This window comes from Hirundo rustica, chromosome 4, assembly GCF_015227805.2.
Source record: "Hirundo rustica isolate bHirRus1 chromosome 4, bHirRus1.pri.v3, whole genome shotgun sequence".
Taxonomy (NCBI): domain Eukaryota; kingdom Metazoa; phylum Chordata; class Aves; order Passeriformes; family Hirundinidae; genus Hirundo; species Hirundo rustica.
Window position 1 is genome coordinate 14,756,981 of NC_053453.1, and position 22,112 is coordinate 14,779,092.

General features: G+C 38.1%; 1 protein-coding gene across 2 annotated transcripts in view; it reads left to right on the forward strand.

Moving 5' to 3' along the window:
* Positions 1 to 22,112, forward strand: part of CPNE8 (copine 8) — a 73,165-nt gene that overhangs the window by 14,382 nt on the left and 36,671 nt on the right. The window contains exons 1-7 of one of the 2 annotated variants that reach the window (XM_040062980.2): positions 5,253 to 5,354; positions 5,886 to 5,932; positions 9,688 to 9,791; positions 12,056 to 12,095; positions 12,858 to 12,934; positions 18,187 to 18,250; positions 20,879 to 20,982. In XM_040062980.2, coding sequence (XP_039918914.1) covers positions 5,276 to 5,354; positions 5,886 to 5,932; positions 9,688 to 9,791; positions 12,056 to 12,095; positions 12,858 to 12,934; positions 18,187 to 18,250; positions 20,879 to 20,982 — 515 coding nt within the window. In that variant the 5' untranslated portion in view covers positions 5,253 to 5,275. Of the gene's footprint in view, positions 1 to 5,252; positions 5,355 to 5,885; positions 5,933 to 9,687; positions 9,792 to 12,055; positions 12,096 to 12,857; positions 12,935 to 18,186; positions 18,251 to 20,878; positions 20,983 to 22,112 lie in introns of those variants that run through there. The other variant, XM_040062979.2, reaches the window with a different exon arrangement.

Sequence of the window (22,112 nt, forward strand, 5' to 3'; positions counted from 1 at the left end):
CTGCATCAAAAACTCCTTGAGAGAGATTCCACAATACACTTCTGAAGGGAAAAGCTTCTACTTTCTGGGGAAAAGCTACAAGAAGTTAGCAGTACCTTTGACGTTTCTAACCTGCAAAGCTTTTTAAAAAAAAAAACCAAAAAACCAAAAGACAACCCCAGGAGACATAGGCAGTACCATGCCTCTGGTGTAGGGAGATCACACAGAAACAAAACGGAGTGTTTTGCACAATAACAAAAAATTTTAGTTGGCTAAAAAAAATAGTAAAAATTAGTTGGGGGTTGGATTGGGTGATCTTCAAAGGTATCTGACAATTCTGTGATTGTGTTTAAAAAAGACCCTCAGTTAAACTGTTTTGAAGAATGCTCAAGTGACCTACTAAATGAATTCATATTGAATTCAGAGATCTCTCATTGGCAAAAGTGATATGGTGCCTGTAGTTCTTAAGCTCAAATATTACTGTGGGACAAGAGCTTCAAGTTTTTATCAGATAGGGCACTGTATTATGCATCAATTGTGGGGTTTGAGTGGCAGGGGACTGCGGTGTGAGCTGTGTGGGAAGAGGCCATGAACCACCCTGTGACAGTCACAGCTGGTTCCAGCAGCTCTGAAAACCACGTGAGCAGCACTTGCCTGCCAGAGCTTCTGCCAGCCAGGGGAGCACACAGTGCCCCGCTCCATCAGAACACAGTAAAAACGTGTCAGCAGCTGTGAGCTAGGGGCAGAGCTGCTGAAGATGCTGCCAGAGCCACATGTGTGCAGGTACACTGCTGGAGATGCCTTCTTAAGAGGAGATGCTCCACACAAAGGGCTGTGCCTCCAAGGGCTCTGTAGCCTGTGCCCAGCCCAAGAATGCACATGTGGGCGAACCAAAGTGACCCTGGCTGCTGGGTGACCCCTTCTGGGAAAACCAGGAAAACCTAAAGAAATCTTAGTATCCATTTTAAAATGTTTCTGAGAAGTAAACTGGTGGTATTTTTTAACAGATTCAGAGTATATGGAAATATTTTAAAAGTATCATAAATTCTCTTATCAGTTTGTGACATACTACTTCTTGAGTTAATATAAATAGCTTATTTAAAGCCCTCAAATTGGTGGTGTGCTTTAGAGGTCTGGTCTCCAGTTGTGAGTACCCAGTTATGCTGCCAATCAGGCCTGTCTGTCACAGGTTAGCAGTATAAAACCATGGACTATAGTAATACGTCCTTGGTGAAGAGAGAAGGGGGAAACAAAGTAGTCATACTGCATTTGCACTCTAGGAATTACTTGTCAGAGCAGCTTTGGTTTTGGGTCCTCTCCAAACAGTGTTTATCCAGTTTTAGTACTCTGCAGGCTTTTTTAATAGCCAGTTTAGTTTGTTTGCTTGTACTGTCCTTTAGTTGGGCACAAGGTATGGCCCTACTGTAAAAGGGGTGAGTAGCATAAAGGGTTCTTCTGTATTTGGGAGTACAGCGGGACAACTTTCCTCCGTGGCTATTCACTTGGACAAAAGCCATTCTTAGGCTGCTCTGTATATAGGAAGTTTATTCTGTAGTTAAAAAGGTGCCAAAATCAGCATCCTGCCACTGTCACAAGATCCACTTTTACAGCCACTGAATTTGCAGCTCCTACAAGATAGATCTCCTACAAGATAGAACCATGTAGAGTCATTCTGTATGCTGAGGTCTCATTTTGACTAGGCCAGTTCTAAAATTCTTTTCATACTCCAATGCATTTATCTAAGCATCATACTGGTAGTGAAAATCCAATTTTATCTTCTTGATCTTTTTCTCAGAGGGACACACATGAATGTAGCTGACTTCCATGTCAATAAAAACAGCCTTCTCCTGAAATTAAGAAGGAAATTGTGATTTTTCTGGTTCTCTTAGGAGATATGCTTGGCCTTTTTTTGATACCGTAATCACTACTCTGTATTCCAGTTCTGCCCACCTCCCTGCAATCTAGGATATTCATGCCAAGAGGAATCTGTCACTTTGCCTCCCCAAAGGCAAGTGACAGAAATAACTCCAGAGTAGAGATAGTAGATATAGATGGGACAGGCCTGGATAGCCATTGTTCATGAAGTATTTTAAACAGTTCTGAAGCCTCTTACTGACAGTGCTTTCTGTTCAGTGGAGTCAAAGCATGTCATATATACTGATTTACTGTAGCATTTGGATCATTCTGCTCTCCCAGTTTGGAGACCATTTTTTCTAGGAATATTTTTTTTTAAATCTATGGTTGTTGGTTTGTTGTTTTTTTTTCCTTGTAGAAGGCTAAGCTAAAGCAGTGCTTTCCTTGATGAGGCAAGGATAAGACCTGCTGAGGAGATACAGATTAATGATTTTGACATGTTTCTTCTGTTTAATGACGGGACAGAATTGTTTTCTTCCCCTGCTCTGACAACTCAAGCTGAGCCCTGCAGAGCTGTGCTGACAGCAGCACAGTCGGATGAAATGTCCTCCTGTGGAACCCTGTAGCTCCTGAGCATTGATCATCGAAAGAGTCCAGGATGAACGATGGAAGACATCAAAACTCTTCCCCGGGGAATCTCCCCTTGGAGAACAGTAACAATAAGAAGAATCTCTTGGCAGCTGGGACAAAGGGATCTGAGGGCACCTCTGTCGCTAGAGGACACAGAAAGAATGATACTCACACAGTCTGTAGTCAGGATCTCGAATTACATAGTTTCTGGACAATGACCAGGGATTGAAGAATGAGGTTGCCACCTCTCTGACCCCACTGGTCAAACTAGAAGTCCATCAGTTGTTCCTCCTCCAAAGAGGAATGCGAAAACAATCACTTTGTTTATGTTACAATGCGTGAGAAACTCCGCTACAAAAATGCAAACAATCAGAAGGCTGAAAATCTCAGGGCAACACACCTCTGCCTGGAAGATATAAAAGTTAGTTCATGAAGAGTATTGGGGAACCCTGCTAGAACGGGTGAAAAGATTTAGGTAGCGTGGGGAAGCAGTGAATTTCATTGTGGGGAAGTCTTCTTTGAAATGGAATAGATGTGGTGTTATGTTTGGGAAAACAGAGATGGGCAGTGTTGATGTAACAGTAATTACCAGGTTAAAGGATAAGCATATCTGCATTAAAAGGGAAAGGACCAGAGCAGGTAAGGGGGGCCCAGTATATCTGGGAAAATAGAAAGGTGCAGGCTATAGTAATCTATAATATTTTGGGAGCTGTGCCTACAACAGAGCAGTAAGTGTTGACATTTCCACCTTCTTCTTCATTGCAAGATTTAATTAATTTTACCTTGAATATGACATTGGGGTATCAGTTTCCAGAGTTAAAAATTACTAAATATTAATATTCCTGACTATAGATGTAGCTGTATCTTCTCCTAGAACAGCTCATACCGCAAATTCTTCCAAAAGGGTTTCTCAGTTACCCTTCATCAGGGTGCTGCTGTGAACTTTCTCATTGCTCCCTCAGTTTTTGAGAGAAAAACTCTTTTTTTCAGCTCTGTTTTAGGATATGGTTGCATGATATGATGAAATTCTGAAATATTATTTCTCTTTTGAAATACTATTTATCCCCCTTTATTCCTTCTCCCTCATGACGATGCTGTTAACTGTTTCGGGCTAAAAAAATGGATTACTTTATAGAGCCTTTAATAGTTGATTTAAATATTTCAAGTCCTTTAGATCTACTTTACCATATTTATCTGCATTTCTCCAGTTGGATATGAATTTGATGAAGTTTTTGAGTGATTATTGCAATTAGTGTATGAGGATCTTTACAAAATTCTTTCCAAGAGCCATTCCAGATAGCGAATCTTAACATTGATGGAGACCAAGATCATGGTTGGTTTCCTAAAATTTATGGGGTGCATTTTAGAGGAAAGATAGAAGAATTTTAATAATTGTTCTAAATTTACAAAGTATTTATCAGAAAGACCAGAATATATGTCTTTTCTATTGCTTTCATTAGGGCTGACTTTTTTTTTTGAAATATCAGTTTTGAGATGCACAAGTGTATGTATCCCTGTCAGACTTGCACCATTTACTTACAATAAAATGTTGTATGAGGTGATTGCTTATTAGTCCATATTTTTATTATATTTAAAATATTGGCCACATCTGCAGCCTAGAGGGGGAGACCTTATTGCAGTCTACAGCTTCCACTGATCTCTTCTCTGTGGTGACCAGTGACAGGACCCAAGGGAGTGACCTGAAGTCGTGTCAGGGGAGGTTTAGGTTGGGTATTAGAAAAAAGGCTTTTCCCCAGAGGGTGGTTGTGCACTGGAACAGGGCAATGGTCACAGCAGCAGCCTGACAGAGTTCTAGAAGTGTTTGGACAATGCTCTCAGGCACATGGGGTGACTTGGGATGTCCTGTGCCAGGCCAGGAGTAGAGCTTTGATGATCCTGATGGATCTCTTCCAGCTGGGTCCCTTCCAGCTTAGGATATTTTATGATTCTACAGTTCTGGATGGGTAATCAGAAGTTCAGTAACCTACAGAACTTTCTTTAGCTGATTTCATAGTTTTCATTTCATTCTGTTTTCTCACATTTTCGCTTTTCACTTAATTCTTCATATAATACACTCCAGCAGCCTACTCCAGAGTGTGTTGTGAAAACAGGCTTTTTGGTTTGGATTCACTCTACTATAAACAGTAGCCAAAGGCAGGCACATGATTGCCAAGGGTTTATTTAGAGTAAATGGAGAAAGACAGACCCCTCCTAAAAAATATATTTAATTTTTTTTGGTAAAAGCTTTTTTTCATCTCCAAGACCTCTTAAAAAATAAAAGTGTTAACTTCTAGGTTCTATGTGAGCTAAAATATTGAAATTGCTTTTTTCTGTGTCTCCTCTTACTTGCTACTGCCTAAGGGGATTTTTTTTTTTTTTTGTGTGTGTGGAGCAAATGCATTTCAAGTAAGAAGAAAATGTAGTTAGAAGGTTGACTTCATTTCTGCTTTCGTCTGTTGATGATTCTGGCTTCACTGAGAACAAAATCAAACCTTTGTTGTTCAAGGCTGCAACCTAAAATAATAATATTTTTACCTTCTTTTGAAAAATAATGATGGGTACAGGAAAACAATTTGTTGAGGGAAAAATGTTGAAGTATGTGTATTTCTGTTTAGAAAGGAATTGAAGAGGAGTTTCAGATAAAAATTGCTTTGTTGTAGTTAGCTGCAACTAGTTATTCTACAGGATTGTAGAAAATAAGGTTTATAGTGCTCCTTCAGTGCAAATGATCTGTACTTTAATAGTGTTTAAAAGATCTGATTATAATCACTGCACCCCTGTCACCAATCCTTGTGATGAAAGCTGCAGCTTAATGTGTAGTGAGTGCTGTACTGGAAATAGAGATCTGAGTGACACCTGTGGGATTGCTCTGCTTGGTCTTTCAAAATCAGGTCAGGTCAACAAATTTAATTGATTCCATTTTTTATCAGGCTTTGGTTTAAAAATTAAAGTATGCATATGTGAGGTGCTTAAATATGTATAAATAATTTGAAGTAAAATTAAGGAACAAAACCTGAGAAGTCTTTTTTTTTTTTTACTTTAATTTTCTTCCCTCTTGAAGGAGGTATATTTTAGGGTAATTGTGCATTAGATTATCTAGAACAGTCTGACCACCCACATTTAAAGAAGACCTGCTTTTATCCAATTTTGCCTTTAAAGATTGTCAAGTCATTGACACCTGGAGGTCAGGTGTCAGTGCTGCCTCCCATTTTAGGAGCACTCCATTTGTTAGCTGATTTCTGCAACAAGTACACCACATGGTCTCCAGCCTGGTTAGGCTTGCTGACAGTTGAGGGAAAACCTTTACCATTTGATTGTCCTAGTTACTGATTTCCACAGCACAAGAGACTACAAAATCAGTTCACTTAAATTAAGGATGTATTAAAGTTTGACAATAACCAAACTTTTTTTTCTTTTCACAGTCTGTGTTTTGTACACACAAGCAATTGGAAACAAAGAATGGAGAGAGGTAAGATGCATATTCATCAATGTATAAACCTTTTGGGTATATTTAAGGCTGGTCATTTGCCCTAGCAGAAGAGGGCATGTCATAACCTCTTGAATGCCATACTAGGCTTATGGGAGTCCTATGTACTAGGAAACACTTAAAATGGAGCAAACACTTAAAATATAGTCACATTGATCTCAATTTCCATATCTGTATCACACATTTCCATCAAAAAAAGAGAAAACAAAATAGAGAAAATGTAGGAGTTTCCCATTTTACAGTATCCCTCAGATAAATTAAACCAGACATAGCTGTTAATTTGGATAAGGTTTTTGGCTCTCAGGAGAGGAAGACATTCAGACAGGACTGAGCTGTGGTGACGGTCAGTGTCAGCAAAACTAAAAGTTTTGGTAAAGATCTACCTTTGCTGAGCAGTGTTTCAGAGAAGTTAGATGCTTGTGAATAGAGTGTACACTATTGCAGGCAACAAGGGAGGGAGGATATTATGCATAGGTTGAACTTTATCTTCTTATTTGTGAGTGTAAACACTGTGGAGAGGTATCTCTTAAACTAAATCAAGTCCCTCAGAATTGGATACCTGCAGCAGATGAACATTTTTAGATTGGAACTCTGTCCCAGTACTTAGTCATTTAAATTTTCTCCTCTAATATTACTCTTTGAAAGAACTGTTGGTGTTGGGGGAGGGATGGTCATCTTTCTGCTGATAAAATACAGTATTCACCTGCCTTCAAGGAGGATTGGTGGAACTTTTTCACTACAGGTGCATCACTTTGTGGCCATGGACTTTAAGAGTAGAGCCAAGAGTGGAATGTAGTATCTTACTGTTTTTCCCTGTAAAAGAGAGGAGGTCTGATACTGTTGTTTTCAGAACTGATATTTTGTGTGATTATACTGTGTAAAGTTTCCAGTGGGAGGTGACCAGGGACACAGAAAACAGATCTCTTCTCTTGTATTTGGTGTCCTTGCTGGATGGCCAGAGATTGGTATTTTCTGCTTTGCTGGAGCATGGTGAATGTGAGATTCAGTCTTGTGAAGAAGAGAAAATTGGATTTGTCTCATGCTTGGGGAAAAGCTCATATAACTCTGTAATGCATGAAACAGTGTGCCTATTTAATTTGTAGTTTTTAGCTAAATTGCTGCTCTGTGTTATTCTTGAGAGGGTACTAGACATCCTCTCAGTATACCTGCTGGATCACGTTCCTTGGATGATCCTTGGATGATTTGAAGAAATGTTAGTTTAGGAGGTCATAATGGGAATTTCCTAGTCATAGGTAAATTAGGAGATGTAGTGGACATATGCAGGGTTCTAAATGTCTGGATAGCAAGCTGTGAAAACAGTGGATTCTTGTCATACTGGTGCCTAGGTGCTTGGTACCAGTTCATTATCAAGCTTAGATCATGACTCAAGCATTTGGGTCCTCCTCTGGCCCAGGGTTAAGAAGATTTTGTCAAAATTCTGGCTTTTATTAGTGTCTAAGGTTCATATGCAACTTGGTGTAACTTTCATACCTATCTTGTCTAGCTGTTAAAGCAATTACTTATCATTATTAATATTATAATTGCCCTGATGGTAGGATTATAATATAATCTTACCTAGAAGTACATATAAATAAAGAGGAAGTTTAGGAACTACAGACATTAAAACAGACTTTCGATATTGCAGTTGCTAAAAAAAAATCTGAGTTTTTTGTTTTAAATCATAATTATCTCCATCTTGTCTGTCAGGAGGTTCAGGTATAAATATTTGCAAATCAGTTTTATGTTTACAGTTGGTGGAAAAAAATAACATCCTGAGGGCAGTTCACCAGCCCTAATTCAGAAGACTGCCTTAGATAGATGAATCATTATATATAAATGCCTCCAAGAGATGACCAAAAGCCTAAACTTTTGACTATGTCAGATGTAGAGTTCAGTGAGTAGAATCCATTCCTAGTATCTGTTACAACAGTCAAAATTTAGAGGTTGGCATTGTGGAGGGGCTTAATCAGGATTGTGTTTTGTATGTTCTGACGTATTATATTTACACCAACAGTAAATAAATTAAGGTGCTAGGTAGAAGATTAGTACCTTTAAATGGTTACATTGATCCTTTTTCTCTCCCAAATAGTGTTTCTGAAGGATTTGGCTTCTTGCCAATGTTGAAATTTTAGCCTTACTCAATTGTTTGTGGGGAAAGTAGGCTATATGGAGAAGTAATTAATCAGTAGCTATGTTATTAGTAATAAGTGACTGGATTATAGAAGTAGTCTCTTCTGCTTAAAATGGCTGTAGGTAATTGGGAAAACAGATTTCAAAAGGTGCTTTATTTAGCTGAAAAGTGTAGAGTAGTGATTTTTAGAGAACAGCATTTTAATGTCACAAGTGAGGTAAATTCTATTAGTAATTCATCAGTTAAGTAATTAGTTACAGTAGTTTAATCATAGAACCATTAAGTTGCAAAAGGCCCTTTAAGGTCATTGAGTCCAAACATATGTGAACGAATCATTTGTGTAGCCCATATAAGAAAAGTAAATAGACAAAAAACCGAAGCCTTAGCTAAAACCCAAAACAGTAATTTAAAATAATATCAAGAAAAGTTAGTAGTGCCACTGAATTCAGTCTCTTGAGTTTTGTAACAATCTAAGTATAAGATTGGTGAGAGATAAAGGTGAGAGTGTAAGGGGCATTCGGTTAGGCCATTTCTGGCCTCAGTGTGATTTGATCGTCAGCACATTGCATATTTATCTTTGGTTACTGATACACTTCTGTGTGTAATGCATTGTAAATCAAGTCTGACAGATTTCCCAAGGGTAGCATGGTTGTAATGTAAAATGAAATACTGTTTATTGAAAAAAATGCAGAACTGAAGAGATGAAAAGTACTTAAAAATTTATGATGTTTTACTATTTTAAAAAATTAAAACTGATGCTTAGCTGTCATTTTATAACTTCTTTTTCTTTTGAAGTAACTTTTCCTTTGGATTCATACGTAATTCTATTTCTAGTGGAGCTATAAAATTTAAGCCCATGATGTATGAAATATGACAATCATGGAATAATTTAAGAGAAAGGAACCTGTGTGTTACCTATTCTCCTGTTCATCTTCTGTCTCTGGATCATCCTCCTGATCTGTGAAAAGCCATCTCCAAAGTCAGGCCGGGTTGCTCTGGGCCTTCCCCCAGCTAAGGTTTGAATTTTTAAAAAATTAAAGTATTTTCAGCGTAACAGGGGCTGAGGCCTCTATAAACATCAAGAAGGAAAAGACATTTTGCCAAAAGCTCAGAGAGAGGAGTGATGAAGAGAGAGCCGAACTGAGGTAAAATAGGAAATGGGCAGTGCAAAATACATTTGCAATGGAAAGACTGTGTTCCCTAATATTTAAAGCCATCTGAAATAAACAACATATGCAAGCTTTTGCTTGCTCTTGTGTTTGGTTGGGGTTCTTTTTGGTGCACTTCTTTTCAGGGAACAGTGGATTTTTTTTTACCGATTCAAGTTTTTGTGGGTTTTTATTGGCTTTGGGAGCTGGTGCTGATGAAGTTGAGATCATGCAGTGCAAGGTATGTACCGCTCTATTGAAATGTGAGATCTGTTGCCACTCTGTCTTCACCCACAGGTATCTGATCTATTCATGTGAATGCAGTCATTTGCTTTCATGGCACCTGTTTAGGAGAAGTTTTTACAGGCTGTCATATATCTCACATCTTCCTGGTATTGGCAGTCTAATTATACTTCCTTATAGCATGAGTAGCTTAAACTTACGCTTTTCTTTTACAGTTTGGAAGAACAGAAGTCATTGATAATACTTTAAATCCAGATTTTGTAAGAAAATTTATAATGGACTACTTCTTTGAAGAAAGAGAGAATCTGCGATTTGATTTGTAAGTTAACTTTGACTCTTAGATTGCAGCCTCTGTAAGCATGTAGAGTTTTGTCCTGCATAAAATTAACTTGACGTGAGATAGTATTTATTGACATAGGCTAAATTAATATAATAAACATGATTGATTTAGCATTGCTTTCTCAGAAATAAATGTATAACACAATAATGACCGAGTTTTAAGAAATTGGCAGATGTTAATGAGTCAAAAGTACAATTATGCTTAAAATTCTTACTTTCAGAATGTAGTAAGGGAAAGATGTCTAAGTGTTAAAATATTCTTGCAGCATTGCCAGCAAAGCAGGTACAGATACACTGTCCAGAAATAAAATACTGTGCAAGTAGTACAGAGCTAAATTTTTCTCTACTATGCATCTAATTACACTAAATTTTAAGATTTTAAAACAACAGTAGTCATTCTAGAAGTAGATGGCTTTTTACATTATTCCAGATGTGTTCATTTCATTCCATAGGTGGAATTGCTTTGACTTTCACTTTATTCTTTGGGAAATAGAACTGAGAGTCCAGTCACCAGGTCATGTCACTGATGTCACTGTTGCTTGTAGTTTCTTACATTGCAGTCCTATCTGATTATTTCAGTCTTTTTGATAATCAAGGTTGTCTCGGGGTGTGGTGGTTTTTGTTGTTGGGGGTTTTTTGTTTGTTTGTTTGGTTCCCCCCCCCCCCTTTTTTTTTTATTTTTTTTTTTAAAATTTTTTTTTTATTTTTTTTTTAAATTTTATTTTCATCCTTTATTTTTTTTATTAGCAGTTCTTTCTTAACCTTGCCCTAGGAGAAAGTATGAATAACCCTCATAGGTAATCAAGTTTTTGCTGCAGTTTTGCATCCCACTAGGCATTGTGACCACAAATTTTCTTTGTATGTCCTTTTTTAGTTGAAGAACCCTTTTCCTGTTTCTTTTCACTTCCTTTGTAAGATGTACCAGACCACCTAGTTCAAGTAATGGAAGGAAATACTTAAAACCAGGATGATTACAGGGTGCTTTGAGGTGGCTAGGTACAAATTCTTCAACTTTCACAATGGAAGCCTGATGCAGACTTTATTTGTAGTTTTAAAAGTTGGGTTTATTGTCATTTAATCTGTGGAGTATAGCTATTGTGGGTTATTTAAAGTAAGTTTTAAGTCAAAACTAAGCAATTTGTGAAAGAAAGGATTCTTCTCCAAATATAAAGCACTGCTGAAATAGCCACACTCTGGGGGCTGTGTGGAAATCTGTACCTGTTTTCCTCCTGCTTCTCATAGGATGCATGTTGGTTATGGGGAGGGGGCAGTGCAGTTTGCTTCAACTTCACCCAACAGTTTGCTTTTAATTGGAGGTTTTAACTCATGTTAATTGTATTTATAGGAATTTCTTTTCTTTATAAATATATTTCTTAAGCTTTGACTGTACTGTGCCACATCCAGCTATGTTATGGTATTCCTGTCATCCTGACTTGTGATCTGGCTCATGATGTATCCCAGCAGCCAGCTGTGGCAGCACAGCCAAAGGGATAGCATTCCATGCAGTGGGAACAGAAACATGCAAGGAGCATGAGATGGGCAGTAACAAACAGATAAAAAATGTTTTCAGTTTAGTTACGGGTATTGAAGCTGAACGGATTATTTGATAAAAATATTACTTGGATTATCTGATGAAGATGGAAAACTATTAAAGTATAAAGATTAGTAATCCTGTATGAATTTCTTACATTATTTTTTTCAATCTCTCTTAAATTTAGAGAGTAATTATTTTGAATTATTGGCTTGATTATGGGAGGGAAACTGACATTTGCTAGCTGGAGGAAGACCAACATTATGATAAACTCAAAAGAACAAGTCAAACTCTTGCTATAAGCAGTTTAGTTTATTGTCAGTTATTTCTATTTGCATATTCAAATGACTGAAAAATTTCCTAAGAAAATAATTTGCAAGTTAGTTTGTTTTCTAGGGTTAATTTTTAACTTTTTGTCTGCTTTTTGTCATTTTTCATTGTTCAGACAGGAATATCAGAAGAATTTCTCTTTAAAGCTTGCACTTTGTTGAAAGTTACGTAATTTCAAATAACTAGTGAACCATAGTCCTATAGCATGTGATGACTCAATTTGTCTTCCTTACTGGGAGACATTCATTCGTGAATCTGTTCGTGTAAATTTCACACATGATAATAGGTGAAAGAATTGTTTGATTTTTGTTTCCTTACATTATTGTCCTCAGATATGTCATCTGGCATCTCTGATGTAAATTTTCTTTTTTTCTTTCCCTAAGCTATGATGTTGACTCAAAGAGCCCTAACCTGTCAAAGCATGTAAGTTCTTCCTCACTATTATAATTTCTTATGCTAAAATGCTTACAATTCTTGAGTATGTCAATTTGCTTTAGACTGTAAGTAATATCATATACATAGAGACAAATACAGTGATTGTGCTATGAGTGAAAACACATAATGCTAATGAGGATAGTTTTAATGGACATTTCTCTTGCAAAGGGCATACTTGACCTGCATAAATACCTTTTCAGATATGTATTATGCTGCAATTTGTTGATACTTTTATGGGTCCTAAAATTGAAGCATGTTTTGATTGTGTCTCAGTGTTAGAAGAAACCTTTTTATAGTCATGTTGTCTTGAATTGGGAGTGATGAAATAGTAACACTAAAATTTAGAGATGTAAGAGTAGAATTCAGAGGTTTCTCAGTGAATTTCTTTAAAAATAAATACAGGAAGGCTTTCGTAAGAGAACCTTTGGGAACCTGGAGCAAAGGAAAAGAGGACAGTAGAAGGAATGCTGTGTGTGTGCTTCACAGTGAAAAGATGAGACTTTTAGCCATTGATTTCCTACATCCTCCCTGTTGTGATTGTGTAGTGCCTTAGAATTACATCTGTAAATGTAACCTACTGTTATGTCAAATAGGTGGTGGTGAGTCTGTTTATGATTCATTATTGCATAGTTATTACTAAGATGTGTTCAGCAGAATCTGTTCTTCAGTAGAGAACAGCTCAGATAAATAGGAAACCAAATTTCATTGTATGAAATATGAATTCTGAGGTTTTATATTATTGCTTTTTAGGATTTTTTGGGACAGATGTTTTGTACACTGGGAGAAATAGTGGGGTCACAGGGGAGCAGACTGGAAAAATCAATTGTGTAAGTATTCTGAAATGTTGGATGAATGCACACTGCTGCATGAGGCAATTTTGCTGTGAGATCTCTTGATATACAGAATTGACATGTATGGCTTTTAAGAGAGGAGTTAACAGTTACACGCAATAGAAATCTTTATATGGGCTGTGATATTTTAGGTTTCATTTTGGACAATTAGCAAATTGAAAATTTTTGTTATATCTTGCATTAGAAACAGCTTGAGTGTACTAATTTAAAAGATGCTTTTGTTTTAGTTTGCAAATTAGCACATCATAAAACTTTTATTACTTTTTGTTCAAGCATTTGAGTTCCTGAAAAAAACCTTCACAAAGAAACAGCTGAAGAATCAGCTGACCAGATTTTCAGATTTCTAATACAATCGCATAAAATTACTAACATCAGCAAATATTGTGGTTATTAGACAACAGCATTTTGTGATTCTCCCCTTAATCCCATTCTGGATATTAAACTTTCAAAAACATATCTAGGAAATAACCTTGAGGACCAGTACAGTAAGTGTCATAATAGCAAGGTTGTGTTAGGTTATGTGATTAAAAAGGTTGTCTGCAAACAAATGAGAAGAGTGTCCCAATGGTAGGGGGGGGGAGCCCAAAGACCTTGCCCTAGTGACTTTCAGACCCATCCCAGGAGAGTCATCAGCATGTGGAAACCCATGTCCACACAGTCAAAGAATCACAGCGGTACAAGGCACAGGCAGGGAAGCTCCAGTAACGCAGTTAAGGGAACAATCCCTGCCCAGCTCCGGGGCTGCCCCAGGAGAACCAGAGCCCCAGCACCGTGGGATGGTAACTCCCAGTCACGGCTTGTTCTGGACACGTTTTCAGTTCTTGACGGCTGCTGCACAGTTTGAGCACAGAAATACTGTCTTGTCAATTGGGACAGGAGGTTTGGCCCTATTTTGTTTACCTCTACTAAAACAACAGCTCCCAGACTTTTCACTGTCTAGGCCTAGCTCATGCTAGCTGCTGCAGCGAATTGCACTGTCACAACTCCATGGATTAAGCTGACTGGTTGTCAGTTGGTTCTGCTGGAAGCCTGTGGTCACTTGGTCAGAGAAGGTGCTGACTTTGGAGACACTTAGATTTAGTAAGATGAATCTTACCTGACTTTTTGAAGATCTTCAAATTTGTTTCTGTCCTCAATTAGTAGATTATTCTGCGTAATACATGGGGTTTTTTTGAGAAAATGCCTGAAATTTATTTTGAACATGTAGATTAAAAGGCATTAGTTCAGCAGTTTAGCACTTGGTACAGGTTAAATGAAGTCTGAAATGAGTAACAGATGGAGTTTAAAGTTTGAAATTATCTATGAGAAAAGAAAAAATATTAGTGAAGATTCTGTGGAAAAAAAGTCTAAACTTCACTGTTGTGTTGGCCTGTGTAATACATTTTCTCTTGGGTAAGCCAGCATTTCTCAGGTTTGGGTTCTGATACTTTCTTGTATGGTAGTTACTAAATGGACCCAACATGTGGGTAGACACATGTTAATGAGCGAGTGTTTCATTTTTTATCAGTTCTTTGTAGTATCCTTATTTTATTTTGTCATTGGTGCTTTTGACAGTGCTGTGACTTGACAACTGTGCCTGAATGATTGTCCATTCTGTACTCTCTGAAGTCTGGATATCTGGGTGTCTAGGAGACATTTCTGTTATTCGTGAAACTATTGCATTGCATTTCAGGATTGTTTGCTTATAGATGTATGTTTAATGTCTCTTAATATTCAAACAATGAGAATTGAATTGACAACATTGCATGTCTTCCCTTCTTAGGGATATTTACTGCTTTGAATATATTGTTCTCTTTATGCAGTCAAGTCTGTGTTCTCATAGCATGAATGCTGTTTATGATCTATGAGTTAAGAGAGCTTTTGACCATATTTCTGAAGTTCATTAACATTTTCCCTCTTCAGTTCTGTGCCGATGGATGTACAAAAAAGAGAATGCTTGGTGCTGTTTTAGTCCCAATCAGCTACCCTACAGAACTAGCACTTTTTCTGCTTAAGCAGTTTGAGAAGCTTGAATTCTGTTCTCTGATTGGCATTCAAATAAGCTCAGATGTCCTTTCAAAACGAAAATTAGAAAGGCTTGAAGCCTGTTCTTCAGCTCTATCTGCTTTAGGCATTTACAAAAGTCTTACACAACTCAGGACTCCATGGCTGCTGTGAGCTGTCCAGCTTCAAGTCAGATTGTGTGTCATCAGTGAAAGTTCCCTGAGGAAGTCTGCAATGTAAGGGTAGTCTTGTCCTTCCTCAAAGTTAAACATCTCTTGCCTAGAGGGTCACCATTACTGTGGTCATGCAGGAAGCCTGAAACACACCTTGCACTAATTTTCATGGCAAGTACAAAAGTGAGGGTACACAATTCACATTTTTCTTTGTCTGCATGGCATGCATGCCTTGCAGTTTCATTGGTATTACAAGCATCAGCAGATTACACCTGTGAGGCATGAACCTGACAGTATTTCTTCTTGGCAGTTGTGAGATTGTCCCTGGAACCTCCCTCTCTGTTTCTGATCCCATTAAGGACTTGGAATTTTATGCAGTCTGTCACAGGAGAGTCTTGCTCCCAGTATTGTAGTGTGGTAGCCTCTTATCCTTGTGACAGCGAGCATTTTGTGTCCAGGACCATACTTTAGCGTTGCACTTTATTTTACAGACTGTCCAGGTACAGATGTGAACATTTGCTTTGGATAATTTCTGTTGGAAAATAATTCTAGTAATTCAAAGAGGGTGAAATGGATAATGTGACATTTTAGCAGTAATGTTTGCTCTCTTTACGTGTTGGGTTACATTAAATACCTTCTCAAGACAAGCTCCATGTGTAAGATTTACTGTGACCTGCCGTGCATGTTCCAGCTGTATTGGCATGGAAGGATAATGTGCAGATACATCTACTTCCAGAAATGGCATGGTTTCATTTTTCTCTCAAAAAGGTGTCACCTGCTCAGGCATTATCCAGAATTAGATCTTTGCATGTTCTGTCTTCCTAGAGAGAAGGTGCTAGCCACAATTATAACTCCAAGCAATGGGTTTTTTTTCAGGATCTGCTAAGTGCATTCCTGTGGGGATTCCCTTTGATGAGGAGATAAGGCCATTGCAAAGCTTAATGAGCGTTCTGTGCTAGTTATTCACATCTGAGTGCCATTGCCAGCTAATGAGGCTGTACTGGAGCCAGCTGGCCTGTTATGTGAAGTTCTTTCTCCTGTCATCTTGCTGTGAACATAACTGATAGAAAAACACCTGAACTGACTTCCTATATATGTTTTTCCTGTCTTTTTATCTGTGGGTGGGACTGTCAGAGAGCTAGGCTCTGCAAATTCAGGGATAAGACTGTAACATTTTGAATGACCTGAAAAATGTTCCATCCTCTGCTTCATTGCAATTCCAGCTTGCAAAATTGGAGGCTCTTTTTCACCCCTCAGGTTTGAATTTCCACATAACTTGTCATCTTTTACACAGACGCTGTAAAGGTCCTTTTTTCAGTCCTTGTTAAAGCCTAAATACTCTTCAGAATGTCCTTTTGAACCTAAGGAGACAATAATTACTTCTCAAGACTGTATATTATTGCAGGTGTTGTGGAAAACCTTTCAGTTGATAATGGTTGTCTGTTCTGTTCCTCTAACAGTGAAATTACCTGCTCCTTCAAACACTGTCCAAAAAGAGGTGATCAATGTAGAGAAATCTACAGATTCTGGACTCTCAAGGCAGTAGGGCCAACAGAAATGTAGATTTTCCCATTTTATTTTGCTTTATTCAGTTTGCTCTCTGTTCACACTTAGACTGGCACATTTTCTATATCTGAGTTTCAGATAACTAGCCCTGAATGATGGAGTTGACTGCGGTTACGCAGTAGAGATTACAGATAACATTTGTCTATCTGTCTCTCTGTCTGTCTCTCTACCTGTCTATCTATCTATTACTGATTATTACCCCACAAATCTTATCTATAATTCTTCCCATAGAAACCCTGAGAAACTAGTTGCCTGAACATAAATTTTCTGTTGTAATTTCAATGTGATAGAACCAGTTCCAGAGTAGCTCACTCCCAGCCATCCCTTAGAGCTAAGGAAAATGAGCAATGGCACTGCATTCTGCATTTAAACAGGTTGAACTCTTAACACGCTTGTCTTCAGCATAGTGTTAGTATTTCTCTGGCAACTGGAAGGACTGGTCTGTAATGATGAATCTCTAAGTAATTTTTTTTTTCTTGAAATTTTGGCCAGTTTGAAATTATTTTATTATTTTCTTACAGGGCATTATTGCTAGTTAAAGTTTGTTCCATTTGCCCAATCTGTGACCACTGATGTTTTTGTCAGGGTGCTTACTTTACATTTAAGGACTTTTTCCTTAATGAATTATTTGTAAGAGAACAAACTCTTTAATGTCTGCAAATGGTCCAGTACTACTTTCATGAATGTAGACTTAAGCATACCAAGTTTGTGCTTAATAGCATCAAAAACTCTACAAGTCATTTGGTAAAGTTCTTAGTTCCTGAATAATGAGAACTTTTTGTTCTGTAGAGAAATCCTGTGCTTATCTTGATGTAGTATTTCACTTCTTTATCAGCCATCATGTTAATATTGCCCTTCTTTTATAATATTCTGTGTTGAGTGTGTCACCCTCCAAAAGGCTGCTGGCACTGAATATTATCAGATTATGTGTGGGTTTTCTGTTTCTCTGCTGCTTTTTATGCTGAGGAGCTGTTTTGGGCTTTTTGGTGTTGCAGAATATGTTTTTAATTGCTATCTGGGTGAATAATAATTTATTTTGCAACTCCTGTATCAGGAGTATATGATGGTGAGATTATTGTGTGTTTTCATAGACATTTCAGAATAAATGTAAAATAGTGCTGGTGTTTACATTTAACTATATTTTAGGTATTTTGTTTAAGTAAAATTTGCAATAGTATGTTTGTCACAAATCAGTTGTAGAGTCATCTCTAAAGGAAACATCAGTGGGAGGGTAGACAGTAGAATTCTGGTACTATTTCAACCTATTTAAACTTTTAACGCTGTTTCCTCTAATATCAAAACTGATTTGTTTCTTGGTAGTTAGAATAAATACCAATACTTAAGATAAACCAACTTTTTTACACAGGACTAGTGGTGGAAAAATGGAAACTGAATTGCATGCCATCATGAATTGAAATCGTGACTTGAAAACTTACCTTGTGCTCTCTGGGTCAGTTGTAACTGTTTATTAAGGAACTAAGCTGATGTGGTTGTGTTTTCTTGCAGAGGAATTCCTGGGAAGAAGTGTGGAACGGTCATAGTAACAGCTGAGGAACTAGGGTGTTGCAGAGTAAGTGTGCTCATTGCTTTTCAATAATAAAATGAAAATGATTTTGTGAGTTACACTGCACTGGATTGTTAATGGTAGAACTTATAAATTTGCATTTAGTGATTTATGTAAGAAGTTAGAATACTGTTTCCTTTCAAGCTGGTTTTAGTTTTAGAGAGAAGAAGCAGAAGGAAACAGAAGCTAATGTTCAATACCTCTTGCATTCTCTCTAATGCTCCTTCATGTCCTCACTCTCTCACACTCTTGCAGTGTGTCAGCAGCTGTCACATACTTGATCTTCTGGATTTTTGTACTTTATCCAAATTTTTACAGCTCATATTCAGAATGTCATTGAGTTTTGGAATCACCGAATTGCTGAGGCTGGAAAAGGCCTTGGAAGATTGTCTAGTCCAATACTCCTGCAGTTCTTAGGGCAGGTTACTCAGGGCTCTGTGCAGCTGGGATTTGAGTCCAAGCAATCTCCACAATCTCTATTACTGCTTTGCAGCACACTCAGAGTAAAAAGGTTTTTCCTTATGTTGAAGTGGAATTTCTCACATTTCAACTATGTACATATTGCCACCTTTTCTTCCACTGGATGCCACTAACTGTAAGCTGTTTATTCCCTAGTATCATGTACTTATACAAATTGATAAACCTGTTTTCCAGGCTAAATCATTTCAGCTCTCTGCCCTTCCTCAGTTGAGCGATGGTCCAATCCCTTAATCATTTTAGTGACGCTTTTTGTGGAATTGCTTCAGCATGTTTGTGTCTTCCTTGTACTGAGGAACCTAGAACAGTGCTCCAGGAATGAGCAGTACTTCAGGAGTGGCCTCACCAGAGCTGAGTCACTTCCTTCAACTTTCTGTCAGCACTCTTCCTAATGTAGCCCAGCTGGCTCTGGGCCTTTGCTGCCAAGGGCTCTTTGATCAACGTGGTGTCCACCAAGCTCCTTCAGTCCTCTTCTGCCAAGCTGTTTTCCAGCCTGTAGTGGTGCATAGGGTAATTCCCCTCCAAGTGCAATACCTGGCATTTTGCTCTGTTGACCCTCATGAGGTTCATATTGCTTCGTTTTTCCAGCCTGTGCAGATGTCTCTGAATGACAGCACAACCATCTGTTGTATTAACTGCTAGTTCTAGTTTTTTATTGTTTGCAAACTTGCAGAAGGTCTACTCTGTCCATCATCCAGGTTGTTAATGAAGACATTCAACATCCTTGGCCCATTTTTGATGCCTCAGCTACAGTGCTAGTGACTGGTCCCAGGTGGACTTTGTGCCATTCAGTATGATCCTTTGAAGCCCAGCAGTTCAGCCATTTTTCAGTGTCCCTCACTGTCCAGTTACCTAGTCTATAATTCATTATTTTGTGAACAAGGATTTATGGGACACAGAATATAAGGCCATGCTTAGGTGAAGAATAAACAACGTCCACTAGGCTCCTCTCATCCACTCAGCCACTCATTTTGTGAGGAAATTCTTCCAGTGGATCAGGCATGAATTTCCCCTTTGTAAATCCCTCCTGATGTCTCTTAGCCACCTTCTTTTTTGTGTGTTTGTATATGTTTTCCTGGATTATTTGCTCTATCACCATCTCAGGGTTTGGGATAAAACTGGCTTGGATCCTCTTGCCCTTTCTCAAAGACAGGGAACCTCCCCTGAGCATCATAACTTTGTAGAGATAACTGAAGGTGGCCCCACAGTGATATTAGCCAACTCCATCAGCACTCTCAGGTGCATCCTGCCAAGTCCCATCTGTAGGTCTGGTTTGTTACAAATGTTCCCTTTTCTGGTCCTCCTTTACCAAGTGCAAGTTATCCTTGTTCCAGACTTTCTCAAGTCTGGGTCTCAGGAGTCTTCAAACCAAATCTTAGCAGGAAGACCAAGACATAGAAAGCTGTGAGGAACATGGACCTTGCAATGTCCTTTGTCACCTGGTCCCCTGCCCCACTCAGTGGTGAGCCCACATTTTCTGCATCTCCCTCTCGTTGCTGTTGCACCTCCAGACCTGTTTATGGAGCAGTCTTCCAGCAGGCCCTGCCCCAGTTAGCTGGTGAGTCTGCAGGTTTATCTTTGCATTTATAATCCTTTTCTCGTTCTTGACTTTGCCCAGAGATGACTTGTGTGACTTTCAGTTTGCCTGACCACAGCAGAGAAACTTTGCTCCTTATTTGTTGTCAGGTTGGATGTACTTGGTACCTTTCAGGTTCATTTTCTTGAAGGCTCCAGACTTTCAAGGGGCAGCAGCCATTTGCTTGACAGGCAGTAGGGGCAGACAACAGGTCTAAGTCACTGAAGGAATGAGGCTGAGTTGTGCCTCACTGGAGTTTTTAAAATTAATTCTAATACACTTTCCTTGCTTGTGCATCTCCTTCTTTCAGAATGCAGTTTGAGATGTCAGGAAATCCTTAAAAAATCCTGAGCCGTTTTAGCATAGAAAATTGTTCTTTTCCTGGTGTCCCTACAGAGGAATTCTTGGTTCCAGCCATTCAAACTGCACTATGAAGACTTTGCACAAATGTGAATATGTAGAGGGCATTTAGAAGACAGATATCCCATTTATTTTGTTTACTATTTGCATAGTTTAGTATATTTTTTTTTAGTGTAGTAGGCTGCATGCTGTCTGTAATTTTTCTTTATTACACATTTCAGGATTCAGTTTTAATGCAATTTTGTGCAAACAAGCTCGACAAGAAGGACTTCTTTGGGAAATCTGATCCTTTCCTTGTGTTTTATCGAAGCAATGAAGATGGCAGGTAGGTGCCTGTTGAGTATTTTTTCTGCTAATCATTAGGCAACCTAATTATGTGCTGATAATAGAGTTTTCATGGGGTTTTTTTACATTTTTCAGATTAAGCTGTGTTTCTTTTATAATGTTTGTTGGATTTCAGTTTGTCATGTTATGCAGTATAGGAGTAAAACTATTACAACAAATTGATCAAATACTGCAATTTAGGGTTTAAGAGGTAAGTATTGCATAAATATAGAGCACTATGACAATTTATTGTAATAAAATAGCTAAATAGTGTTACTTTTGCTAAGATATAGTATGCATTTAAATTAAAGAGAATTCCCAAAGAAAATTGTAGCTGCAAAATACGTTATTGCTCAGAAATTGTGTTAGATAAAAACATTTTATACTGCAAATTTAAATTACGAACTGTATTTTATCTTTTTGATAGAGTTCCAGGAAACTGAATTTAAAAATCCATGAAATAGAATTTATATTTTTTACAAACGTCTATTTGCTGCATTCATGCTTGGAGGAGTTATGGCTCTTTTGTGAGTGGCATTAAGGTCACTTGTGAGCCTTCTCTGGGTGTTGCTGGAGGTGCTGGTGCACGCAGCCTCTCTTGGCCTTGGGTGCAGTTCTTTACCATTTCCTTCTAAGGGTGAATGTTGATCATAAAGTGATGCTTTATGGCTCTCCTGAATCCAGCAGGATGTGGGGACAGTACTTCTGCACCTGGGGCAGAAGGATGCTTCCTTTCTTTGTTTTTTTGGTTTTTTTTTTTTTTTTTTTGCTTCAGGCGTGTCTTCTGAATCATAGCCAGGATGAAAGTGTAGATGTTTGGGGCACAAGGAGGACATTTCCTCAAAAGATAACTTTAGTTGCAACTGGATGAGGAATTTCAGTAATGATTTCACCAGTGACCTTGTCTCTTGTTTTCTTTTGAAAAATTCAGTCCCCACGATGGGGGTTCAAAAGAGATATTTTAATTTTGCATCATTTAGAGAAAGCAGAATGTGCTAATACAGTTCATGACAGAAGGTGATTATGGATCTCACACAGATTTAGATATGTTTTACCTGAGACAGCCCTGGTTAAAAAATCATGGACGTAAAATGGGGAATAAGAATCTAAAAGCCATCATTCCTTTGGCTC